The sequence below is a fragment of the Acanthaster planci genome, linkage group LG01 (genome assembly GCF_054643075.1).
Source record: "Acanthaster planci isolate LZ-2023a linkage group LG01, COTS_SCS, whole genome shotgun sequence".
In the NCBI taxonomy this organism is placed as follows: domain Eukaryota; kingdom Metazoa; phylum Echinodermata; class Asteroidea; order Valvatida; family Acanthasteridae; genus Acanthaster; species Acanthaster planci.
This window is the reverse complement of record NC_141777.1, coordinates 36,411,759-36,436,488: the sequence shown is the minus strand read 5'-3', so window position 1 is coordinate 36,436,488 and position 24,730 is coordinate 36,411,759. Positions and strand designations below refer to the sequence as shown.

Here is a 24,730-nt window from a genome sequence, read left to right as displayed (position 1 = left end):
AAAAAGAACAAAAAGAAAATCGGCATATGTAGGAACTGCTCTCCCATAATAAGTGGTAGCCAGAATTCGTCACTCTTTAAACCCAGCCAATGATTTCTTTTTAATACCGTCGATGCAGTCCCCTTTTGTGGTAGATTTGTAATCTTATAGATACCGGTATTTCTCCGTGGTCCATCCCGGTAATTTCTAAGTAGTACTTCCAATTCCCCATACAATTTGTCTACAATTGTATGACCGCAAGTTTGACCAAGGGTTTAGGAAGTTACCACCGAGCCTGCTCTGTAATATCCTCAGAATATTCCGTCGTAGTCTTCCTTCAGGCCAGTCGTCCTCGTTACCTTCATCAGCACCACAGTTTCAATGATATTAGATCATTATGCAGACGCTATTACCATTGTGGCCGTGTGTTTTCTTCAACTCTGTTTGGCCACACACGTATAATTTCTTCACTGATCCGCATCTTACATTAGCAGGCACGTTATAATGATTGATGTATTGTATCTTAGAATAGATTTAGAAGTATTGTAGCGGACATAATATGAGAATCATGACACCTGCTTACATTATTTATTTGTTTACTAGTGTACGCATTTTATTATCAGCTAACCAGTGAGTATTAATTCGTTTCCGGCTAATACAGTGAAAAGTTTTCGCACGGTTTACGAAAATACGTAGGTGACGACTTGGCTTGGCTTGACTTGGCAAGTAGCTGTAGAGTTTGCACTAGAAAGGCTTGCAGTAAAAAGAGCTCGACTGGATGGCGAAGATGTGTGGGCTATATTATGTTTAGGGTTCAAGTGCACAGTCTTTCCTTCCCCTTGACTAAATCAGGTTTCGGCAACGTATGCATGTGTGGTTCAATAGGCTTACACTGGTAATGTTTTTGCCTAGAACAGGACAGGGACGAATTTGTAAGTATGGCAGGTTCGATGGAAGGAGCAATCACAGAGGGACAACAGAACAGTCTCTGTTCAGTCCAGTAGCCAAGTGAAGTGGAAGGTCACTAGCTAGGGAAATGATCCGTCATGCCCGTCTCAAGGACTCTTGCTGCAAGTTCTGCTACCAACTGCCCACACGCACTGCCAAGCAACCCACACAAATTGTAAGACCTAATTCTGGGGTAGTTAGGATTTCAAAAAGTAGAGGAACAAAATCAATTCTATTACATAATTATTAGGAAGATCAAAATTAGAGCTGGAAAAGTTAAAACGACGTTGTGGCTTATGTTATTTATTTCCTGGAGGCAAGGCTTATAGTTGGTCGTGACGCTCTTTCTAATTACATTTGATTAAAAAGAAAACCCTTTTCTTCAACAACTCACTCTTAATGAAAACGCAGAGCTAGAAAGTAACCATGAAAAAGAACAATAACAGAAACAAGACCTGCTACCTATTCGCTCTTTGTAGGCTACCGCCATAGGCATGCAGAGCCTTGATCTAGCAGCTTTTTCCGGGAATGTTGGTAAGTAATTTTGGGCATGATGTCGCGTTAGTTCTTCTACCATCTATACTGTACGATTGGAGAATACTTCAAAAGCTGTCAGTTCAAGGCTCTGCATGCCCATGGCGGCAGCCCGTGGTCGGCATTTAACAGTACAAGCCGGGTTTTTCGAGGCGCCATACATCGGAAAATTGACGACTTTGGAAAGCTTTAGGGTGCTGTTACAGTCCAAACTCTGGGAAATACGCCGGTGTGAGTAAAATTGTCGAGTGCATTCTTATTTCGGAAGATATTAGGATTCAAAGTTTGTGACAATCCTGCAGTTGGGATTTCAGGCATTTACTAAGACATGCCTTGAAGTAGGGCTGTGGTGGCGACAGATAAGAGACAGATTGTAAAAGTGAGCCACTACTACAGCCCTATTTGTGGGGCTAGATAGGACCTGCAAAAGCCTGGGTTTAATTAACAAATGACAATGTGATGATTCCATTCACCTCTAAGGATCTTTTCTCAATAAGGCAAGTACAAATCTCACCTGCAAAGCATATATTAGTCCCATAATTAATGCCAGTGATGCTAGACTACCTCTGCCCCTTGACAAGAAAATGTTGCCTTTCTGAGAATTCAACCAAGTGTTTTTTGGGGAAAACAATTTCAGCAAAGATGTTCAGGCAAGTTTAATTTTATTGCATACTGTAAAAATTTGCCGACTTGTTTTCATCAAATTCTAGAAAGAAATCTGCCAAGCGATACAGATATTCCATTTTGTCCTCACAATTTCACCTTGAAATCCAGAAATACTAGACAGTGGTGTGGATAACAAACTGTTTATTAAAGGTATTGTTAGGGGCAATTACCACTTGGTTTAAGTTTCACTTGGTTTTTGTGGGTGTGTATGCCATGGTGGATAGACCAATGAGAACAGGTTGTCCAGCATATCAGCATTATTTATGGGGCTAACGAGTACGTTACTGTTTAAAAGGCTTCTGTGAGCCTACCTACAACTCAAGTCATGTCTAATTTAGAGTATACAGCAGATTTCATCATAAGCATACCTTCCTTCAAAATAATGTTGAATCAGTTCGTCTCTTATGAAAACTATTAAGGAATCAATCATTGTAAATAATTTATTATTTACATTCAGTTCTGTAGGATATCGTGCAGGGAGTGACAAAAATATTACATAGGCTACAGACTTAACGTCAGGCCGTTAACGAGTTAAGTTACGTTTAGAGTAACCAACTCATTGAGAAAAACAATCTACCCGAACAAAAGTGTTTTTTTTTAACTTATTGAGGTAACAAAAATGGTATTATTTTATATACACGTCACTTTACCGATGTCAGTCTTTAACAAATGAAAGGATATTATTTCTTCCTTCAAGTGGAGTTTAGGGCAGCTGCAAAATGCATATGAGAGTCAGGCACGGTGGATCGATCGAACAAGTACATGTACATGTGAAACGATCAAGGGTCAAAGTTAAAAATACTACTGCGCAATAATGACAAACAAACAAAAAAACACGGGCGACGGATGACGGGCGACATGGAATTCCATACTAAATGGATAGTCTAGACCACACGACAACCTGCTTGCAAGTTCGAAATTAACCATGCATGCAGTAGCCAAGCTGTGTGTGTCGTGGACTGTGCGCGCCGCCGCAAGCGCCTTTGAAGCCTTGGCTGCATCCGAATCTGTTGTCTAGAGCTAGGTCTAGGTCTCCGCTCCATAGGAAATGTGTGGAGACGCGTAGGCAGTAGACCTAGCCGTAGCTCTGGAAGCCCGTTTAGGACACGGCCGTAGTTTTCAGTGGTATATCTGAATTATTCAATATGCTAATTTAATGAATTATTCGCATTTCTCTGAACGAACGTATACCCAACGTATATATTGATAAACGCTGTATGCTCAGTGCTTGTCCGAAAAAATTCACAAGCTTACTCGGGTGGGACTCAAACCCACGACCCCCTGCTAACTAGTGCAGACGTCTTACCATTCGACCACCGAGCTTGCCGGGGTCGGCTGGCCGGTCCGAGTCAAGTGTAGCAGCGGGTACCAATAACTATTTCAAGTTGTATGTTACGCTGGGGAGATGTTAAGTTGTATAACGGGTTTTGCCCTTACCCAACGTATACACATGTATTGATAAACACTGTATGCTCAGTGCTTTTCTGAGAGCTTGCGAAAAAATTTCACAAGCTTACGCGGGTGGGACTCGTCTGCACTAGTAAGCAGGAGGTCGTGGTTTGAGTCCCACCCAAGTAAGCTTGTGAACTTTTTCGCAAGCTCTCGGACAAGCACTGAGCATGCAGTGTTTATCAATATATACGTTGGATAAGGGCAAAACCCGTAATATAAAGTAACATCTTCCCAGCGCAAAATACATCTTGAAATGTCTAGGCTACTTACGTTCATGAAGTCTACTTCATGAACATTTGCTGTGGTTTCAATTTGTCGATCGGATGATCCCAAGCTTCGTTGCTGCATATTTGAGGCAATTCTGAAACAGATTGTCGTCTGCCAGTGGAGCTTACGCCACTGCCGGAAAGGACGCCGTGTTGAATACGCGCGACATTGTAATGAGGAATAATTTATTACATGCCCGACAGAGGCGATTGTTTTGATTGGTGGAGACTTATGCTTAAGTATGGAATACCAAAGCAGAATTAATTCAAGACAGTTATTGAAGACCAAGAAAAAACAAAATCATCCAAGACTAATTTATTGTACTGCAGGACACAAAGAATTTTATGCAAAACAGAAAATATTCGGTCACGAAAAAAATCAAGCGACATTTAATTTCACGCAAGATCGAAATTTTCATGTAAGAAAACATTTTAAGCAAAAATAAAATTTGCCTGCAAGATCCAAATTTTCATTTAAGACCAGAGTTTTTATGCAAGGCCTAAATTTCACGCAAGACCAAATTTTGTGTAAAGACCAACATTTTTGTGCAAGAACACAATTTCATGCAAAACCAAAATTTCATGTGTCATGAAGCAATTCTGAGTAAGGAATCACAAGTATGTAGGGGAAGGTCGTGGTCAATTAAGGCGGAAACTGGGCTCATGAGGTCATAAAAATGAAATCTAAGGGACTGGAAGTGGTCGGGGCTGACCACACTATATCCTGGACTGACCACACTGACCTTCTGGAAGTGCACAGATATTTTCTTAGAAATTAGATGGGAATAAGAGGAGAGAGAGGGGAAGAGTGTCTTCCAGATTTTGATTTGCTATGTATCACATCTGCTAGCACTACTGTAGAAATGAATAAGGATACACGTAGAATGGCTGAGAAGCGTGATCGTGCGAGTTTGTCAGAAGTACAACTGTTTCGTCGTAAAGAAGATGAAACTACATCACATCATGCAAGACTAAAATTTCATGCAAGACCAAATTGTTTTGAATAAGACTAAAATTTTTGTGCAAGATAAAAGTTTTCACACGCAAGATCATTTTTTTTGTGCAACCAAAATTTTCACCCGAGACCAAAATATTCGCCCAAGACCAAATATTCGTGCAACATGCACGTGAACATTTGACTGGTAACCCCTCCGGCATTGAATGCGACATCGTATCGGGCACCAGTGGTTAACGAAATGGACCTTCGTGAAATATCAGTGCAAGATGTTGAGCCCAGGATTTGCCCTATTGAGTTCTTGGGTTTCGTTACCACATGACGTTTGTTTCGGTACGTGTAAGACTTCCGTTGCAAGTAGTGCAAGAGCACTTAACAACTTGCCCCATGTACAGTGTACAGTAGCCTTCCCACAGTCTCCTTGTCACTTGCTTCCCGCCCACTGTCAAAATTGTTATCCTCCAGCAAAGAAGAAACACAGCCATTTGCACTGATCTGTTAGGAAAAAGTTTCATAATGGTCAAAAACATCTCTAGTTACAGATGAGCTTTTCTTTCAAATATGAAGGGCATCTTTGGGGGTCATCGTTGCATGCATAACCCGGGCATCGTGTAGATAGAGGGTTCTGTCTGAGAATCAACGTTACCGCAGTGTGTTTTACTCGAGAAACATAGTTCTGCATAGGATAATCACAAGGTTTGCTGGAGATTAAAGCTGCCAACTCTGAAATGCTTACCGCGTTCAATGAAAAAAAAATCAAGTTCCATTGTTTTGCCTTGAGATGGCCGAAACGTACCAGAAAATAAACGGCGGTCCATATGGCTTGCTTCCTGATTTAGACACAATCCCCTCTGGAACACTTAAAAAAGTCATCTGAGTAAAATTTTATGTTCTGACTGTAACGCCTAATGGTTATCTGCGACTTTGAACACAAGTTTACTTGTTTACAAGTCTACAAGTTTGCTTGCAGTTTCATAATCGACATGCCTACCGACGCAACATTCACTGCATTCAGTTTCGCTATACGATTACTGGAGGGCCTTGGTTCCTCGGCTTGTGCGACTTCCACGGCTGCCATTCTTGCTTACACCTTTCCGGAAAATGTCGGCATGTCAATGGTGAGAACAGGGTTTATTGTAGCATAAAAAGGCAAAGTCGATAGACTTTGCTCTGAAAAGGGGACTTCCGGTCCACTACTTCCGGTCGGCAACTTCCAACCTTGTATCCAACCGACCAAGGGGTGTACCGGTTGCGACATTCTTAAGCAAAGGGTTGAAGAACACGATTTGTTGGTTTTTCTGCCCCGTACCTTCTGTTCACAAACTGACAAACCTAAATAACATTTCAAAGGGCTTTGATCTGCTCATGCAGCTACCTATTCACATATTGGAAATACTACGTCTCGAATTTGTTGTTCAACACTATAAAGTTGTCATGGTTAAGGACGAATTTTTTATTCTTCCTGAAATCTGCATTTTACATCTCACCTGTAGAGTTTGTTTGAAACCTGTGCTGGCGTAGCGTTTGCAGTCGGACCAGCCGTTGGTGGTTTGCTCTTTGAAGTAAGTAAAATATGCTGCAAGACAGTTTGCATGCCTAAGCTTCATATAACCTCTTTAACAGTCCACAATTTCTCAACAGCGCTGTCAGTGGGGTCAGACTGCATATGACATCGACCCACTTTTAGAATCCTACCAATTCAATGCGGGGGGGGGGGGCAACCAGGGGCCACCCCCCAAAAAAATGATGAGGATTTCTTTATTAATCAGAGTGAAGATATTGAGTGGATGTTGTTTTGTACGGACAGAGCCATTTTGTTCAGGAAATTATTTCTGGGCGAAATAATAACCCTTTGCCTTGTCCTTTAATTTTTACTAAGGCCTTTCGTTATTCCTCTGCCCCCCAAACCCATCTGGGTCTGGATCCGCCCTTGTACCAATAAAGTTCATGTTCTATCCTGTGCCGTCGTAGACACAGCCTGCTATTGTCTTACAATCGTGTACAAAACTGGACAAAACCTGTTGAGTTACATTTTTCGCACATCATATTAATTCTCCTTTGTGTCCCATCGTAGCTTTCCAATTTTTTATTTTAGGGCCTTTTTGTTTTAATGCTAATGCGATTACCATGTTCATGATCAAAAGTGTGATAAAGTCAAAGGCACAAACATCAGGGTTACAGCTAGTTCTGCACCATCAGACTTTTGGATGTAAGGCTGTCGCAAATTTTGCTTGATTGCTTCATTAGTTTCTCTTTTTTTAAGTTTTGGTTCGTGAGAGTAGGCCAGCAAGCAGAGTTTTCCCCAAATGGTCCAAAATAAGTGAAGAAAGTCTTCAACAGGAAAACTGTTTGTTCTTGTCATGACATCACAGCGACAGCGCCCCCATTCATCATAAAAAAGCATGAGAAATTATAAAATGTCTAAGGGTGCACTTCTTATTTAGGTAAACCCAAACAAACGTAAGGTTTCTTGCATTCTGGAGTAAAAGTTGCACAAAACGCATTCCCAAGTTAAATGCACATCAGTTGTCCACTACATATCTTCATCCACTGGACCCTGCTTGCTTCTTAATAGGCAGGTGGATTCAGGGTTCCATTCTTTGTTCTGGGAGGAGCAGTTTTGGCCACGGTCGGTGCGAGCTGTTTCTTCATGCCCGATCATGGTAAGATATCGTTTGCAATGATGTTTTTCTCTACTATTATATATATATATGTGTATTAATTTTCTTATCAAAAGTGAGACTGTGTACCGTTCAAAAAGGGCCCTACAATTGATTCTGCGGATACCTTGTAGGAGTCGACTGCTTGGCCTGCCTTTCACCGGCTGGTGAACTCGTCAGAAAGAAATCAAACATTTGTATACTGTGGTTTTGTTGAAAACAGGGAGCGAGGAGAAACAATCCGGGCCCATTGTCCAAGTCTTGAAAATACCGGCTGTCTGGGTGTGCATGTTGGCGATCTGTGCCAATTTCATCGGTTTCACGGCATTACATCCGATACTGTCAGTTCATCTCGAGACGGTATGTTGCCATGGTAACGAAAAATGCAAGTGTCGCACGAAACCTGGACTTCACCTACACTGTTTGTTTGTTCTCGCTTGATAAGGCCTGTTTGCTGGGGGGAGGGGGTGATTTGGAGTACCCCATACCTATGTTATGTTTCAGTGTTAGCTGCCATGAATTTTTTCTTGGACACAATTTTAGTGCTTTGAAAACTGCACTTCTGTATAAAATTGTTCACGCTTCCCTGGAGAATCGAGAGCGCTGTTGTTGTGATGTGATCCAGGGAAGAAATAGTTCAGTGCAAAGATTTTTCTGTTCATATTGTAAATCCAGATATTTTTAATGAAAACATTTCTGAGGGATTGATGCTTACTTATGCACATAAAAAACGATGAATCAGCATAGAAAAAACAACTAGTCCAGCAAACCTACAAAAATGTCGGACTTTTTTGTGTACGAACCAATAAACCAACGTAGCATTTCAACATTTCCTCCTAGAATGACATCACTGGTTTGCTCATGGTTATGGAAATAATTATGCCCATTACGTAACAACCAAAAAGGCAGTAAACTACCCATTGAAATATTGAACAGCGGGTTTACGTGAGACAGAAAAGACAAAAAAAGTGCAATTTGAAGATCTGTATTAAAACAAATTGATTGCAGCTGCCCTTTAAATACGTGAACGGCCTATTTCAAAAATATTAAAATGCACAAATACCGGGAAATAAACGAAATGAAATGCGCACATTGCACGAAGGGGCGCTTTGTACTTTTCTTGCTGTCTTTGCGTGTGGTCCATACGACAAGTTGGTTTTGTTCCCACATTTTTCTTTGCAGTCAGAAGTTGCTTCTTTCTGGTCAGAGGGAATACGTCCATAGCTATGGTCACTTGCAAAACATACAATTGATTTTACCATGCGTGTTTTACCTGTGCTGAAAAGGAGAAGTGTTTTGGTTAATAATTTTGCCTTCATTTTACCTCTTTCTCGACAGCTTGATTTCTCGGTTCTCGGAAGAAGTTTGCTTTTCTGCTGTTTAGGCGTTTCGTACGCTGTGGGTACAGTCGTTTGGGGATACGTTGTGGACAAAAAGGTATAAAACTCCGTCCCTGTAAGAACAGTCGACGCTTTCCAGGGCTTGCCTTCAATGTCAGTGTTTATTACGCGTTAAGAATTTCCAGTGGTCAGGAGGGAATGGTGTTTGATCTGACAAATCTCCAAACTATCAGTAATTGTGAATTACTCAAAAAGCCCGAATTTTCTCAGATGCAACTAAGCAATCAAACCAAGTCACACTGTTATATAAAGAACAAAGAAACAATGATTTATTGGAATGTTAGACACTTCAAGAGTGTCGATGGAGTATTATGCAGTGCATATTGATTAGATTAGGCTGGTGTTTAAGTAGGCCCACAAGATCTTATGCAATATAAATAGAATCGTTTGGGCGAGGACTTAGGCAGGCTCTGCAACAAAGGACGACTTCGTGGATGACGCAAACCGTTCTTTGAAGGTGCAAATACGCTGAGACGCGGGCCGAATATATCTCCAACGAACAGCCAGAAACAGACGAGACAACGATGGACGCAATCTGACTCCTGTCGCGTAAATAATAGTGAATAGGCAACCCATAACATTGAACTGTAGACTCAGTTCAGAAAAGTGTCTCTTCTGGGATAAGACTGAGCTCTGAAGCCTTCCTCAATTAGGCCGAACTTTCTTCAATCGATCCACAAAGGAGTCGCCATCACGGGACCTGCATTAGTTTCTGAAGTCTGGACGTATACCTCAAAATTCAAAGTCCCGTGCTACCAATCCTGCTCACGTTCATTGCAGTCGAGGTTCATAGGCCTATAGCTTCTCGTTTGTTTTTTTCGGAAATCGCTTTACTCTAGGTTTCTTGAAACTTCTTCAAATTAAGCCTATGTAATCGTACAACAAAGTAAACTAAGCCTAACAGAACGCCGGAAATTATCATTCATAATAGGTCAAACGGGGTCGCACAGATTCTTGCGTTGCAACAATAGTTTAATGTGATGTACATTAAAAAAAATTTTCCTGTTTTTCCCTTCTCTCATTCGAAAGCTAAATAGAGCCTACTCAAGCTTATCAAGAGGTTCTTTTAGTGGAAAGCTAAATATGATTGTTAAAGGAAACCAAATTTCAGAATAAGTGCGTCTTTGTTAACTTATAGCTATTTCCTATTCGTTTACAGAAGTGCACCAGAACTGTAATATCTTTGGGAACATTTGGAGCGGTCATCGGATTTTTCCTTCTTGGACCTTCTCCTGTCCTCAACATAACCCCGTAAGTACATATCCCTAGCAATAAACTATAATAGTTTGTTAGTCAAAGTTGAGAACAAAACACGCCGATTCCTCGATAACTCAAAAAGAGGTAGCCTATACGTTAGGCGATAGTCATCACGATCATAGGCTAAATTTTGTTATTATTTTAAACAAGTCAAAACTATTAATGATCCACGTGCCCTTACCATTTTTAGCCATTCATCATTGATTTCTAGGGGCAGCCCTGCTGGTCTGGCAAACAGTGTCAAAACGAAAGAATGGCCTGATTTCTAAGCACTAAGCCGAGATGTTCAATAAGTCCAATTGCATGTTTATTTCGACAGCACCAGGGTCTTAGTGGGTTTGGTCATACCCTTTCTGGCTTTCGCGATGGCGATGATGACCATACCACCGATGCTGGACATGATCATCTCAGCTGAGTAGGTCTTCTAACGTTGCATGGTTGAATAAAGGCACAAACAATAATCACGCAATACAATTATAGACACCAACGGCTCTCAATTTTCAAGTAAATTGCAAAGGGGACATATCAGGTACTCGATCCGACAATCCATCGTTGTTCATAAACGACCACTTTGCAGACAAACTCAAACCTTGAAGAAAACGAACACATTGTCGTGCCGTGCAGACACACGAGTACAATGGACTGATCGCAGCAAACGCCAATAGCCTCTTTGGAAATGACAACTTTTTTATCTTGCTTTTAACTTTAAGTCCCGAATCCTCCGATTTCAATATGATTTTTACATACACCCTATGAGAAGGGGTTACGGTTAAAGTGACCACAGCTGGAATAACTTCGCGCGAGGGGGTCTATAGTCTCAAATCAAGTATTTTTTAAAACAATATTTCGGTTGGTTAGGTCTTTGTTTTCGGCTTGCTTTAAGAAATCTTTAAGAAATCTCTGCCTTGAAGTCAATTCTCCAAGCCACTTCTTAGGTTTCCGGTTCTTTAGACGCAGAAAGGCCTCAGAAATTCTAGATTAAGTATTGATCCATCTACCAAAATCACCATCTTTTTTAATAAACGTAACCACTACTTAAGACCAATATTTTAAAAGCTAAATTTAACTTTACCCCTCACTGTACAGATGGTATGGAATACCTTATAACATGGGACTCGTCGGTATTATTTCGGGTCTTTGGAACATGGCAGTGTCAATAGGGTAAGTGTTGTGGGTAAAATGGAACTGCTGGCAGTCATTTTTTTTAAAACTCTTGCCACGCGACGTGGCAACTACTAGGGTAGTGCCCGTGTATTTGCTGTCGGTGCAGTTCTGGCAGCGATACCGCCTGTAGCTGTCTAACGGTAGTGGGAAATGGGTTGGTTAACTTATTTTAAGAAGTGACTGAGCGATATATCACTTTTCTGAAATTTCGGGGAGGGGGGTTGCGAACCACGTCTTAATATTTTGAGAAATTTCTTCGGAAAACTTCTCAATCTCACTTTAATGTGAATCAAGAGTGCATGAAAGCCGACTTGGGGGTGTCTGTAAAATTAAAGAGGCACCGTGGTTGAATTGTGGATGTAACACTATAATATCACGCTTTTGAAAGCATGACGGAAACAACCTGACGGCAAACTAAAGCATTTTCAATACCCACGTGCTTTAGAATTTTGCTGAGCAAGGAAAATATAAATTGGGAAGGAATGACTACAGAAGCGTTGTGATAACAGTAAAGTGATTTGATTTGAATTGTCTTGATAGAATGATGGTCGGCCCGATGTTGGCCAGTTGGCTGACGGATTGTCTTGGATTTGGATACGCTACAACAATCATTGCATGCGGCTTTCTAGCTGTCTGGCTTGTTTTGTGTTTCTTTGGTGCCTGGGAATACCGATGCGGAAAAGGGCAAGTATATCTATTTATGGAACATATAGACCGTGTCCAAAACGGGCTTCCAGAGCTACGGCTAGATCTATTGTCTACGCGTCTCCACACATTTCCTATGGAGCGAAGACCTAGACCTAGCTCTAGACAACAGATTCGGATGCCGCCATAGAGAAGGCAGTCAGTAGGTTTCTGCCGCAGTAGGGGACCACCATATTGCATGTGATGTTCAGTTTTTGGCTGGGCCATGTTATCGTGAGAGTTGACACGTAGGCCTATAGGTAACTAATTTGTACGTACAGAAGTGTACACGTTATCTTTTCCTGGTATATACATGTACACTCAACGAGATTTCTTGTGCGTTTCCAGTGCTGTGCTTTTGTCCGATCAGGCTTTGCCTAATTTCTGACTCCCTGACTTCGAAGTTAGCTTAAAAGTAAGTCAGATGGTGCCGCCGGAACATTGAACGACATGCAACAGAGCTAATTGCATGTCTGCAAGACTTTTATTTAATTTAAAAACTGTCGGCATAAGTATGGGGCCGGGGTCAATTTTAGTGAAGAAGCCTGAACTGGAGACGAAGCCGAGCAAATATATTGGAAATCCGCTCCATAAATACCGCTCAGCGCGACACAAGTCCTGGTGTTTAAAAAAAGCGATGATGCGGAGCCAGAAATCTTTACAATGACTACCAAGGACCAACCTTTAAGTCCAATTTCGTAAAAGGAACGTTGTGGTGTTTGGTTTAGAAAGTCATTATTTTTGGCCCCACATAATATAGGCCTAAAAAGCGCCCGGGTGCAACGTGGAATAACACCGTCCACTAGTAATTCTAAAACAATTGGCCCAGACATCCGACCGTTACGCGTTCTGGTCGCTCGACGGTGAAGGTACATGAGGGTACACATACTGAGGAATTTGGCTTTGGTACAACGACGTCCTGGACTTATAGACCCCCTTTCCCTTTATTCACTTCATGTAGGAGGCGACCACCAATGGAGGAGCCCAAGGATGATTCCCACACGGACTTTGAGGAAATGGTACTACTGTCGAAAGCGCCTTAAATTATCCTCAGTAATCTTTCCTTTTTTCCCAGTTAACCCATTGTTCATTGATATATATTGGTTCAATGTATTTTTGATATATTGATTTTTAAATTCTTGTCTCCTGCAGGAGAGTCTACTCGAAATTTAATATAGAGCATGACCTTCCAAGAAAACCTTTGTCAATATGGTTTTCGAAAAAAAGTAGCTCAGTCTTTTCTCAATATGGCTTTCGCAATAAAGTAGCTCTTTGTCGCAAATCGTTTTAGACACTCGTCCCCCCCCCAAAACAAACAAAAGCCAAAAAATGACAATACTTTTATAATTATTTTATATAAAGCGTGCTTATATATACATCGAAAGTAATACACGTGTATTCATTAGTGTTTGTAACTTGAATAAAGAATGTCTGCGTGTACATGCAATATTCCATATTTTGCAGCCTCTTACAACGATTTTTGCATTTCAGTGTGGTTAAGGTTTTTTGGTCACATTAATTCCGGGTTTATTTAAACTCTTAATTGGAATGAAGGTGCATAATAACCCTGCAGGTTCGTTGGAATCGACATTTTAATTTGTATCTTGTCTAACATATACATTGCACTTTATTTATATATTCTTATTCTGGAGTACTGTTTAAAACAAAAACCAGTTCGTGCCAGGTTTTAAGTTCAGGGAACACTTGCACCTGTGTGTGAGTATATACATGTACACTTTACATGGCCATGGGATGGGGTTGTTATGGTTAGAGTTTTGCACTTCGTTCATGAAAGGATCGTAATGAGTATATGCAATGTTAAAAGAAATTGGCGAGCCGGAGAAGCAGCACTAGTAAACTCAAGTCACAGGGACATGACAGTATTTGTGTGTACGTGTACGTTATTTTACACTATTTCTTTTGACTGGCTGTCCTAAACAAACATTTCACATGAGCGGAGAAAGGAAAGGAACATATCCACACATGGCACTGCAACTTTGTTGATGCAATTTGTACTCGCACGTGATTCACACGTGATTGACTTTCGCTATAATGTGCCCCTTGTCTTTATCCCTATATTCTCATGGACGTTCCGCCGTTCTGAATTGGATCCAGTGTCATTCTGAAAAATGTCTTGTAAAACTCAGAGAAAACAACGTCATGGTATTGGTTCGTTCGATACTTTTTATATTTTGCATTTGGTATGATGTGAGAATGCTAGTAGCAAAGCCCAACGTCTAAAAAGGGACAAGAATTACGCGTATGTGAAATAGAGATGTAGTCATTATTTGTTTCGTCTTGCAGAAAGACTCTGCGGAGGTCAAAACTTCATGCTCTCTCAATTTTTTTCCCGATTTGTACTTCAGGTCACCGTAGGCAGCAGCAGTTTGCACCAATTTTTTGGTGTTTACTTTATTTTACACAAAAATTTATGGCAAATACCCCGTGCCACCAAACCGAATCGTGAATAAATCCCCGCGAGCTTAAAAATTGATGAATAAAACGACGAACGATCCATTTGGACAGAATGGAACATTCCATTTTTGCGACGCAGCCGCAACATGAGTCGGTCCAACAATTTCAAGACATAGGACCCACCAATAATAGGAACGGATATATTCTGGTGTCACATAATCTCAAACGTTTCTGCAAAATTATGCAAATACTTCAGACCGAAAGTTCTCATTTTGGACACAGCGCATGCAGTGCGATAGCTTTATAATTTCCCTTCGCTCACAACACAGTGGCGGCGCCAGACCTCGGTGGCTGTGGGTGCAAGTGTGGGGCTAGACAGAATCGCGCGGGCAAAGGATCCTTCATTTCTCCTGGGTTATATGATGCGGAGTCATCAACGCAAGGTTGATCACCCTGTCGTAACATGTGAAAAAGTTTTTATGGGTGCAACCGTGGGTGCAAGCGGCTTTTCAGTGGGTGCATTTGCACCCCTATGACACCACATAGCGCCCCCACTGCTACATCTTATTATTCTTTCAAATACATGTACGCTATGCCGTAGTGCAATATCCCTGTACAATATCTCCTGTCGTTCTCAAAGTATCCCTGGATCAGGTGGGAGCTATGGAAGGCTATATCTCTCACTATAAGCTTGGAGAAAAAGAAAGGTGTTACCTGCAATGGCTACAAAAATGTGGAAACTGTAGAGGCAGCCACCCTTTCACTGCCTGTGATGTATGTTTCATAAGCTGCTTGGAGAGAAAAGATTAGCTTTCGGTCATTGCCAATTTGTCAGGAGATCCTCTGAGCTCATTAAAAAGGGGTGATGCAATGGATGTGAGAGAGTCACAGTCTTTCAGTACATTAGAGCCCCCAAAAGCGGCTCCTCCTTTCAAACAGATGCCCTGACAGGTTAGGAATACTGCTAAGCCAAGTGATGTCCCTTTAATACGTCAGACAAACCCATAGCCTTGGCTTCAAGAAACTTTCTTCCCAGTGAGCAAGTCTGTTCTCAGTCTGATAAGGGTCCTTCAATAATCTTTAGATTAAAGGAATTTCAACTATATCTCCATGGCAATAGGTTAATGTTTGGTGTAAAACCTGCCAGCCCAATGTCGTCTTCTAGAATAGCATGATGGCGAATGTTTTCAGGGTCTGATTAGAACGTCATATACAAGGCAAGTGTAACCTGCAAAAATGGAACACTAGAAGAAGACAACTCTGGGGGGAAATCGCTTGCACAAAATACTACCTAACTAGGGATCGTCTAAGGACAAATCGCGAGGTCTCTCTAAAAAAAATTAAGACAGGACAGAAAAAGCGTTTGATGTAAAAAAAAAAGTCAAAAGAAAAACACTATTTTATTCAACAACCAAGAACCAATCTAGAAAAAAATAACTAATTTCCAATCTATTAAGTAACTTCTTAGCCGACAAAAAAGTAACAAAAATGAAAAGTCAAAGAAAAGCAAAAACCCAAAATTAGTGAAAATACCTCATACCGTAAACTTGAGAACTGGAAATCAAATTTTTTTCAGACCCAGTAAACCTTAACCTTTTAGTAAAAGACTCCCAATAAATATCAGCAGTACAAAAAAAATAGAACCGGGTACTAAGAAAATAACGACCCCAAAAAACCAAAACCAAACACAATATCAAGAAACGGCACAAATCAATTACAATCAAACTTCAACAACCAAGTCCACTGCAGGTTCTACACATCTTCAGAGCAGACTTTATGTACATGTGCACTCCTTGGCTGCTGACCTGCTTACTGAACAAAGACCCTAAGCATGCTTCTTAAACAAACACTTTACACAGGGGTACACACAATGCAGGTTTTTGCTGGGTAAACTGGGGGGTACCACTCCTATATAGCTACGTGGACTAACAAAAAAAAGAAAGATTAAATTCACCTCTATTACACTAGCAACATTCCAATGCAGACACTCTGTCACAATTCCAAAGAATGCCAAGAATGAAAAGCGTACTGGATCCAAGATCACACCGAAGAGTCAGATAAAAAGTCCCAACATGAATAGATGTCTTTAATTAGGTTTCACTTTTTTAAGGAAGATTATTCTTCGTCACCTTGCTTCCTTTGTTAGAAGCTTTGCAACTAGACACGCCCTCAGAATGCACTCACAAAAACTCATCTGAATATTGAATTTGTAAGCATAGTAAACAGTGCTGAATATGAGACACAACTGCTTGGGGAATAACAGAGCAGATAGGACAACATCTCAGGGGTAACAAAACATCTTCTGTCATGGTCAACTGCATGCAGACCACTAGCCTATTTTGGTCCAGTAGAATGAGAGGTTTTGGCCTCATTTCCTGGCTGAAATTTGCAGATCACTTGAGGTCTATAATCTATGGATGGGAATAGGACCCAGCGAAGCTTAGTTGATTGTCCTATTGTGCATTCACTGCTTTCAAAATGTAAAAAATACACTTTCATCAGCAAAGTGGGGGTGCCCTCAAATTAAACACCTTTGCTGCTAAGCAACAGAGAACCATTCACAAAAGTGCATTTCAAAGGGAAATACATGAATCAGTGTTATCTATTTGACAGCTTCCAAGTCTGGAATGTTCCGCTTCCGAATTGCACTGTCTATTTCTCTCAGGATACAATCGTACTGGTACCCCTGTAGATGGCTGGTACCCGGGACTGGATTCCCCATGAGGAAATCAAAATCCATCCACGTTCCTGACGAAGATCGAAACTGACCCTTGCTGTTGATCTAGCACAACCAAAACAAATTCAGATGTCTAAAACATTTTGCAAGAATCAAAATCTAACTGAATATCATTACTCAAGAAATCTATTACATCAAGGTGAGTGATTCTGCATGGTGGATGTAGGATCCTTAAACTGTTACAGTAAATTGAATACACGAATAAAGTCACGAGAGTAAACCAAAATTCATGAGATGTAGAAAAAAAGAGTCCCTTTTCCTGTTTCCATTTGATAGCCTGTGAAAGTTTATAGATTATCGCCTAATGAGAGTTTATCAATAACCCGTGTGTCTGACACAGTTTTCTAGCATACACATATGGTCAAATTTACCTCTAAAAGATTCTCTACCGTGATGCTATTTTCCCCCGGTAGTAAGGTTCTTGCAACAGGTTCATTCTTCAATCTCTGTATGCCTGTTGGTTCAAATCAGATTAACGACATGATAAAAGGAATTCCTACTAGCTCACATTATCTCATGCTGGTGGAAAGATGCTATGCTTTTTCAAGCTCAAATGCTCTTGTGAATGCTGTGATTATTTTAATGAAAAAGTAGTTCTTTGTGGTGTTAAATTTTGATAGCATTAGGAGGGTTTCCCCAAAGGATGCCAAGAGATCAGGTTGACAGTTTTGCCAAAAAACCCCCACCTTTTGGTTGATACTCGTCCAATGTACAATGCCTACATACATGTACATGTATACAGAGCACTGTTTATGTGCGGTTCGACACTGAATCAATTGACGTTATACACAAGTCAGCCGTATGAAATTGAAAGCAAGGTTAACTTTATATTTTGGGAACCCAACAAAAAAATGAAAGCAATGAAAATATTTATTTCACATTAATTTAATTTACAGTGGTGAATAATTTAAAATGTGATTTGTTATATCTAAATGTCTCGAGCAACATAAAAAAAAATGAAAAAGAGGCATGGAACCGAAAATAATCGGGCACCACCCTATTTGATACATTCCACTGAATAACACATTTACAGGGAACATGATCAGAAATGGCTTGATTATGAAAAAGATCTATTCCCATGCTCAAGACAAGACACAGGGGTGCCACAAAAGCTGTCCTGACCAGGAAAGTTGAGAAACGGTTTTCCCAGCTCCTTCCTCTGTTTGGCCTCCTTGAGCGTCAGGCTGAATTGCCTGAGCTTCTTGGCCACGCACTGCCAGTAGGCCCTGCTGAAGTGGACCCTTTGGAGACTGACTTCGCTGGTCTGGGTAGACACCGCCATAAAATCACACCACGGGGCCTCACAGATAGCCATCTGGCCCTGGATCTAATGTAAAAAAAAACAATGTGGCATTTTTTGACAAGGCAGGCGTGAGATTTAAGGACACAGTGTGCAATACTCAGTCAGAATATTTCAATGATTTATCGCACCAAACGTCCCCATAATATCCTTGCTTGTCGATATTTCCGTTAAATCATGGTAATGTAGTCTTCTCCTTTCCCTTCTATTTTTCCACTTGTTTTCAAACCAATCAAAATTTCCATGGATATGTTAGGCCTTAGTCAATTGCATATCTTCACTGTAATCATTAATTTTTATATCTAAAAAAACCATCCTCAATATGCTTTACACAAAAATACCCAAATCCAGACAAATCTAACCCCTGTCAAAGGTTTGCACAGCAGTAGCACCATGCGAAATGCTTATGAACCGATGGGCTTCCAAAGGGAACCGGCATACTCAATGTTTTGGAAAGTATGCCGCATCTGTTGTCAGGTAACAGAAAACGTTGAGTATTCTGGTTCACTTGAGAACCCCACTCACTACCGAAAGACAACTTACACGGTGCAACTGCAAACCTTGACAGTGTTCCTATCTCCATGGTTACATCCATCAAGCAAACCTAAAAGTAATCAATGTGACAATGTGCTTTTCAAAGCTCCCTTTCAAAATGATATGAAATCCAGGTAAGTGCAAATTTAGACAAATGTTCGAGTCTGGAATGCTTTTAAGCCCTTGCTCAACAGGGAACTTGACTCTTAATTTCAGGTGGTAAACAGCTGCTGCCAGTTTGTGCACATTCAGTTGAAAATTGGTGGAGCACTTTGTGTGTCACATACATGTACATTCAAACTACTGCACAAAGGCAATTTGTTCTTCGTTGACTCTGGAGTAAGGTGAGAATTACCTACAGTTCCCGCACGAAGTACACAGGGAGAATGTCACACTGTAAGTACTTCCTCAGTTTGGAAGTTGTCTACTGTCCTTTTGCAAGGGCACGAACTGATGAATTTTGCCAACCAGGATTTATAAGTACAAGCTTGCAATATAACTCGGGAAAGGAAAGAAAACAACAGTTGGTAGGGCTGTGCTGAATATCCAATTATTTGATCCATTATCAAATATTCGAATGTTATTTTCTGAATTTGAATATTTGAATGCAAACTTCATAAAAAGGGAGAATTTCTGTTGTTTTAAATGAGAAAAACCGAACTATGGAGGTTTGTTTCAGGCAGATTAAATTGAAAAGCGACAGAATAATATATCCTACAATGATTAAAAAAGTAAATTATTCATTAAAAGACTTAAAAGGAATGAAAAACTTAAAAGGAATAAAATGCCAACAGGGCAAGAAGTATTGTTCCTCTATAAAATGTCTTTAAATCGTGACTGGAGATAATCCTAGAATCGAGAAGCTATTATAGTGATCATAATGTACAAGTGTGTGCGTTATTGCAACTGATTTTGCATGTGGATTGTTCATCAATGATCCGCCAGTCAGTACGACTGAATATGCAGGTATTTGATCGAATTGAAGGTTGAACATTTGAATTGTGCATTATTCCAATTAACTCAGCCCTAATGATTGGGTTTTACTGAATTAGCGCTGACCTGAGCCATGTAGTGTCTAGGGATGCCGTGGGGATGCTTGGAGCAGTCATACAACTGGAAGAATGGGGCTTTGTATTCGACTAGCCCTATGAGCTTCTTGGGCTCGCTGGCTGACAAAATCTGGTAAGGAGTTATCAAAAATTGGGACAAATGTGATGGTTTAATTGATTCACAAGAGCTCTACTTACATATAGTCATATGACTGACACTCGACCAAAGGCTGCTCAAACATTCCCACCTTAATTCATGTCCAACTCCTGAATTTGTTGGATGTTATAAGAAGATAAAGGGCTTGTTACCCCTTGTTCATATATTTGCCACTGGCAAATCTAGGCTGTACAGGAAGACAAAGGGACGGCGGTAGCCATAACCTTGCATATTTATTGTATTCCCGTATTTTAATAAATCTGGATTCGTCCTTGACGTGTGCGCATGTTAAATACACTTTGTATTGACTTTTACATGGATATTGATATGAGTTTAGCCTTACATGTATATCAATCAAAATCCATATTAAATTTTAAGTGAGCAGCCGTGAACAAATCGTTTAGCTTTTGCTTAAAGCAACATCATCCTTCTTTGGGGAGTGGCTACCAATAGAGACACTGGCTCCCAATGATGCCATGTTGTTTCCAGCAGCAACTGTAACACTAAACACCAAAAAAAGCATTCAAACAATTACACATACTTTGCCATCAGGTGTGGCACCACAGAGGCTGTGCAGTATGCTGCCCTCTTGTGGCTGCCAGAAGCCAGCTGCATGTGTCTCGTTCCCGGTCAGGAGCTGATATGCCTCGTCTATGATTGGCTCCATACGTCTTCCATGTTTTGTGTACTCGCTTTCTTTATTTTCCTGGAAGGGAACAAACATAGAATGCCACGAGAAGTGAGGTCCTTTGCACGGTCCAGATAAGTGAGGTCCATAGAATTAACCCCTTCGCGAGGGATGACGGTAAAAGCCGCCGTAAAAATTGAGATCCTCAGCCCGCTTTTCAGCTATTATTCTCGGCCCACGCTCGAGCGAACACGGTGAAAGAAGGCAGACCCTGGCTCTTGTATATATGGTGATTGGCCTTTGTGTGTTGCCCAGAAATGAAAAGACCGAATTTGCATCATAATCACCAGCTTCACAATAGTCCCCACTTTGAAAAGAGGCAACAGGAATGTGGAAGCGTGAGTAGGGCCGAAAGCCACCGAACAATGAGCATTTTCACTGTGTTAATTCAAAGCGTGCAGAGCACGCAGGGCCACAAACCGAGAATTTGCAGTTTGGCAGGTGGCCTTCGTGGCTAAGCGAGACTGGACTTCTCAGAGTCGGCTTTCAGAAAAAAGTTCCCGTCATCAAGGGATTAAGGTCCACAGTCCACAGTGATGACACACTGTGCAGTTGTGAGCAACTCTGAAAGCTAACAGAATTGATTATTACAAGACCAGACACTGGAGTCATATGTATTGCATGTGAAAGGAGCTTTACGTACTGTAAAGAAAGCAGAGGATAAGGGAAACTGGGCGAGGAAGAGAGATAATGGCATAAATGGGACGAGTTGGAGGAGAACACGTGGAAGGGTCAGGGGCGTAGTGAAGTTGAGGTAAGGGAAAATGTGTTGTTCACACAGGCTCTGAATTCATAGAGAAACTGGTGCTAAGCAAAAAATGAGCAAAGTACAGTGTGCAAGTCAAGAGTAATAAGCCAATTCCAAGAAACTAGCACCAGGGCAGACAGAATACTTAGACAAGAGGTCTCCCAGGGATGCAGACACTGCCACTTACCCACCACCTACCTGAGAGCAGGCGTCGTCCGAGAGCAGGGACAAAAAGAAGTCATATGGTCTTCCTTGTCCCACACCGACAGCATCCCCGAACTTGGAGGCCGTCAGCTGAACTCGTTGCCTCAGCTCCTGCCACTCTGCACTTCTCTGAGAAACTAAAGTCTCGAGCATCGTCTCATTCATCTGCTGGATACTTCACAGCGGCAAATAGCCGACTACTGACAGTCCAAAGTATTCAACCTATGGTTGTTGGCATCTATGGACCAAATAAGTAAGAAAACAGAGTTTGTGTTATCAAGACTGGTGAGGTCCTTTCACAGAGCTGCACTTTAGGGAATGGTATAAACATTGATTGTTCCATAAAGTATGGATGGAAAATATACTGCCTTGCATTTCCAAACTTGCTTCTGAGATGTTAACACTGTGTATAATTGTAAACATACTTTTAGAAACTTCAAACTGCTTTCAAGTACACTCCTACAAAGCAGTTTTGCCTTAAATATGGGAAATTCCAAAAATCTGGGGTCCATTTTTTTGTGCCCCTGTCACATCTGATATGATTTTGTAAGTTCAGAACACATTTTTAAATTTAATTTCCAAGAGTGATGAATTAATGCATATTACTTGCCAAACAAATAGTAATAGATTGAAATCAATTCTGGTGATATTTCCATGTCAAATAATAAAGGTCAGTTATAACAGGGACACAAAAATGTCACACTTTGGACCCCTAATTTCTGGAATTACCCATAAACATGAGACTGTCAATAGCTGTGTAAAAAAACCAAAACAAACCTGCCTCTATTACAAGAGCATGCTACGTGTACTTTCAATTTTTTATACAGCCACAACTTTTAAAAAAAGTTTTTACGTTTCCATTATTTTACATTTATTTCAATGCTGCCACAGTTCATCAAGGGTAATATACAATGATACAGTCACGGTGACATATCATGTACAATGTATAGAGATATATTGACAGTCAATATAAACTGAACATTATACTACTGACAACATCTGGATCTGGAGTAAAGCAACTGCTTTTCTTCTCCAGCCTATAGAAAGACAAACAGACGAGAGACACACATGAAGACAAAGCACATAGAGACATGTAAGACAGTAATCGAAGCCGACATCCCTATTACAATGTTTAGTATGCAATTACACAGTAACGTTTAAGTTTTCTCGTAAAACTATGAAGAGTGGGTGATGATTTAAGAGAATCATCCAGACTCTTCTGATATGTAATACCACACTGGATAACACTGTTCTAGGACAAAAAAGTTCTACAAAAGCTAACAAAGTTTGTGACCAGTTGTACTACGAGTATTATAGGAATGAATATTTGAGATTAATGTAAAACACGAATTGAAACAGGTAATGCATGATTTGTATATTTATACATAAATTTGCCTAAGTTGAAATATACAAGTCAATGAGTTTTAATAGTTTCAAATGAGCAAATATGGGTCCAGTGTGTTCAAGAAACCCAATTTTTGTAATTACCCTTACTGCATATTTCTGCAGAGTGAGCAGTCTATTGCATTTATGAATAGGACTCAGTATATACTGAAATTCAAATACTAAAATTAAATACTAATATTAAAATCAAATTAAATTATATTAAAATAAAAGTTATAAGAGACAAGTATGAGTACTATGCTAATGGGTATAATACCAATATTTTTAGATGTTTTAGCTGTTATGTCACCAATTATACATGTATATGCTTTTACCAAGTTAGATTTTCATCAATATGGTGTTCCCCAAAATACGGTGTGCTTTACCCGCACAAGAGTAGTATCTAGGGTAAAGACTGAGTATTTTGTACTGGCTAGGACAAAATATGATACACATGTAATTTGAATTAAGTACATTTATGCATAATTATTGGCCAATAGCCAAGAAATGATTTTAGGTTACCACAAAATGCATGCATGTCATATGTATGTTTATCGGTCAATCTGCTTGACTGGTTGATTTCAACCTGTTCGACCACAAGCACTGATATATAGATGTATTTGTGGTGCGCCGGACCATGGAGGATTATTCCTCCATGGCCGGACAGACTTAGTACAGTCAGTGAGCATGCCTCAAGTTGAAGCTCTAGCACCTGACCTCAGCCCCAAGCATTAAGTATGTAAAGTATCATCGTCGTCATGGTTTAGACCATGCATAAATGAGTGAGGGAGCAATTCATTTGACATTTCATTTTCTAAACAGGGCATTGTGATTAAACCTTTTCTTCTCCTGCACACTGTAGCTCCTCTAGTTTCTATTTAATTTCTTGTTTCAAAAGTTTGGAATTCCGAGTGAAGCTGGCATTTAATTCAATGAAAGAAGGTGCAACTATGAAAGAATGATTCAAATCTCAACAAAGATTATATGAAAATATGGATATTAAGCTTTTCCATCAAAATTCACAATCATATTTGCATATGACAATTGACATAGGCCTATGTAGTTTATGTACAAAATACATGTACATGTATATCAGTAAACTTGCTCTGCAGTATACATTACAGTGAAACACCGCTAAACATCTCAAAACAACCCCAAAACTGCTGGTTTGTCATCCGCTCTGCTTCTGATCCCTGCTTCAAATAAATTTTTCTTTGCTTTGCTTGAGTCCAATGGAATGGAATCCAAATCAAGTCCAACCATCATGATCAGTATCATCATACCCCCAATTCCAAGATCATTTCAAAACAAAACAGAAAAAAAAAGGTGAAAATTTTAATAACCTCCCTATCTTGATTGTTCACAGTCTGGTGGTTACGCCAAAGTATTTTGTTAAAACAAGTTCCACTAACATGAACATCACCAATGCGTGTGAGAACTTGAAGTTGGCGGGCACTGAACGAAAGCACGATCGATGCACGTCTGCAATGTAACCGTCGGCAGCACCATACTACTTCCTGGTTAAGCACGTGGTTCAAAGGTCAGCTACT

At 40.4% G+C, this 24,730-nt stretch overlaps 2 protein-coding genes across 7 annotated transcripts in view; one reads left to right on the top strand and one right to left on the bottom strand.

The window, feature by feature from the left end:
- LOC110981158 (MFS-type transporter SLC18B1-like) overlaps positions 1 to 13,271 on the top strand; it is a 35,690-nt gene extending 22,419 nt beyond the window's left edge. For 3 of the 4 annotated variants that reach the window (XM_022238479.2, XM_087139744.1, XM_022238471.2), the window contains 10 exons: positions 5,771 to 5,918; positions 6,294 to 6,362; positions 7,376 to 7,463; positions 7,684 to 7,820; positions 8,799 to 8,897; positions 10,020 to 10,111; positions 10,437 to 10,532; positions 11,204 to 11,278; positions 11,822 to 11,965; positions 12,927 to 13,271. In XM_022238479.2, coding sequence (XP_022094171.2) covers positions 5,771 to 5,918; positions 6,294 to 6,362; positions 7,376 to 7,463; positions 7,684 to 7,820; positions 8,799 to 8,897; positions 10,020 to 10,111; positions 10,437 to 10,532; positions 11,204 to 11,278; positions 11,822 to 11,965; positions 12,927 to 13,008 — 1,030 coding nt within the window. In that variant the 3' untranslated portion in view covers positions 13,009 to 13,271. The remainder of the gene's footprint in view (positions 1 to 5,770; positions 5,919 to 6,293; positions 6,363 to 7,375; positions 7,464 to 7,683; positions 7,821 to 8,798; positions 8,898 to 10,019; positions 10,112 to 10,436; positions 10,533 to 11,203; positions 11,279 to 11,821; positions 11,966 to 12,926) is intronic. The other variant, XM_022238489.2, reaches the window with a different exon arrangement.
- Positions 13,272 to 16,073: 2,802 nt separating this feature from the next.
- On the bottom strand, positions 16,074 to 24,717 carry LOC110981169 (uncharacterized). Of its 3 annotated transcripts, none has more exons than XM_022238515.2 (7): positions 24,593 to 24,717; positions 21,792 to 22,035; positions 20,699 to 20,863; positions 20,011 to 20,130; positions 18,240 to 18,444; positions 17,489 to 17,571; positions 16,074 to 17,162 (listed from the first exon to the last, which is right to left on the bottom strand). In XM_022238515.2, the coding sequence occupies exons 2-7, from the start codon at positions 21,960 to 21,962 to the stop codon at positions 16,983 to 16,985; spliced, it is 924 nt and encodes a 307-aa protein (XP_022094207.2). In that variant the 5' UTR covers positions 21,963 to 22,035; positions 24,593 to 24,717; the 3' UTR covers positions 16,074 to 16,982. The 3 variants fall into 3 exon arrangements, with proteins under 3 accessions (XP_022094207.2, XP_022094197.2, XP_022094214.2); XM_022238505.2 differs by having other exon boundaries at positions 24,524 to 24,697; XM_022238522.2 differs by lacking the exon at positions 20,011 to 20,130 and having other exon boundaries at positions 24,524 to 24,698.
- Positions 24,718 to 24,730: the final 13 nt, after the last annotated feature.

Excerpts from the sequence above, each read along its gene's own strand:
- LOC110981169 (XM_022238515.2), bottom strand. The coding sequence starts at position 21,962 with ATGAATGAGACGATGCTCGAGACTTTAGTTTCTCAGAGAAGTGCAGAG. Across the intron at positions 20,864-21,791 it reads CGGACGACGCCTGCTCTCAG|GAAAATAAAGAAAGCGAGTA; the intron begins GTAGGTGGTGGG and ends GTTCCCTTCCAG. Across the intron at positions 20,131-20,698 it reads GTGCCACACCTGATGGCAAA|ATTTTGTCAGCCAGCGAGCC; the intron begins GTATGTGTAATT and ends ACTCCTTACCAG.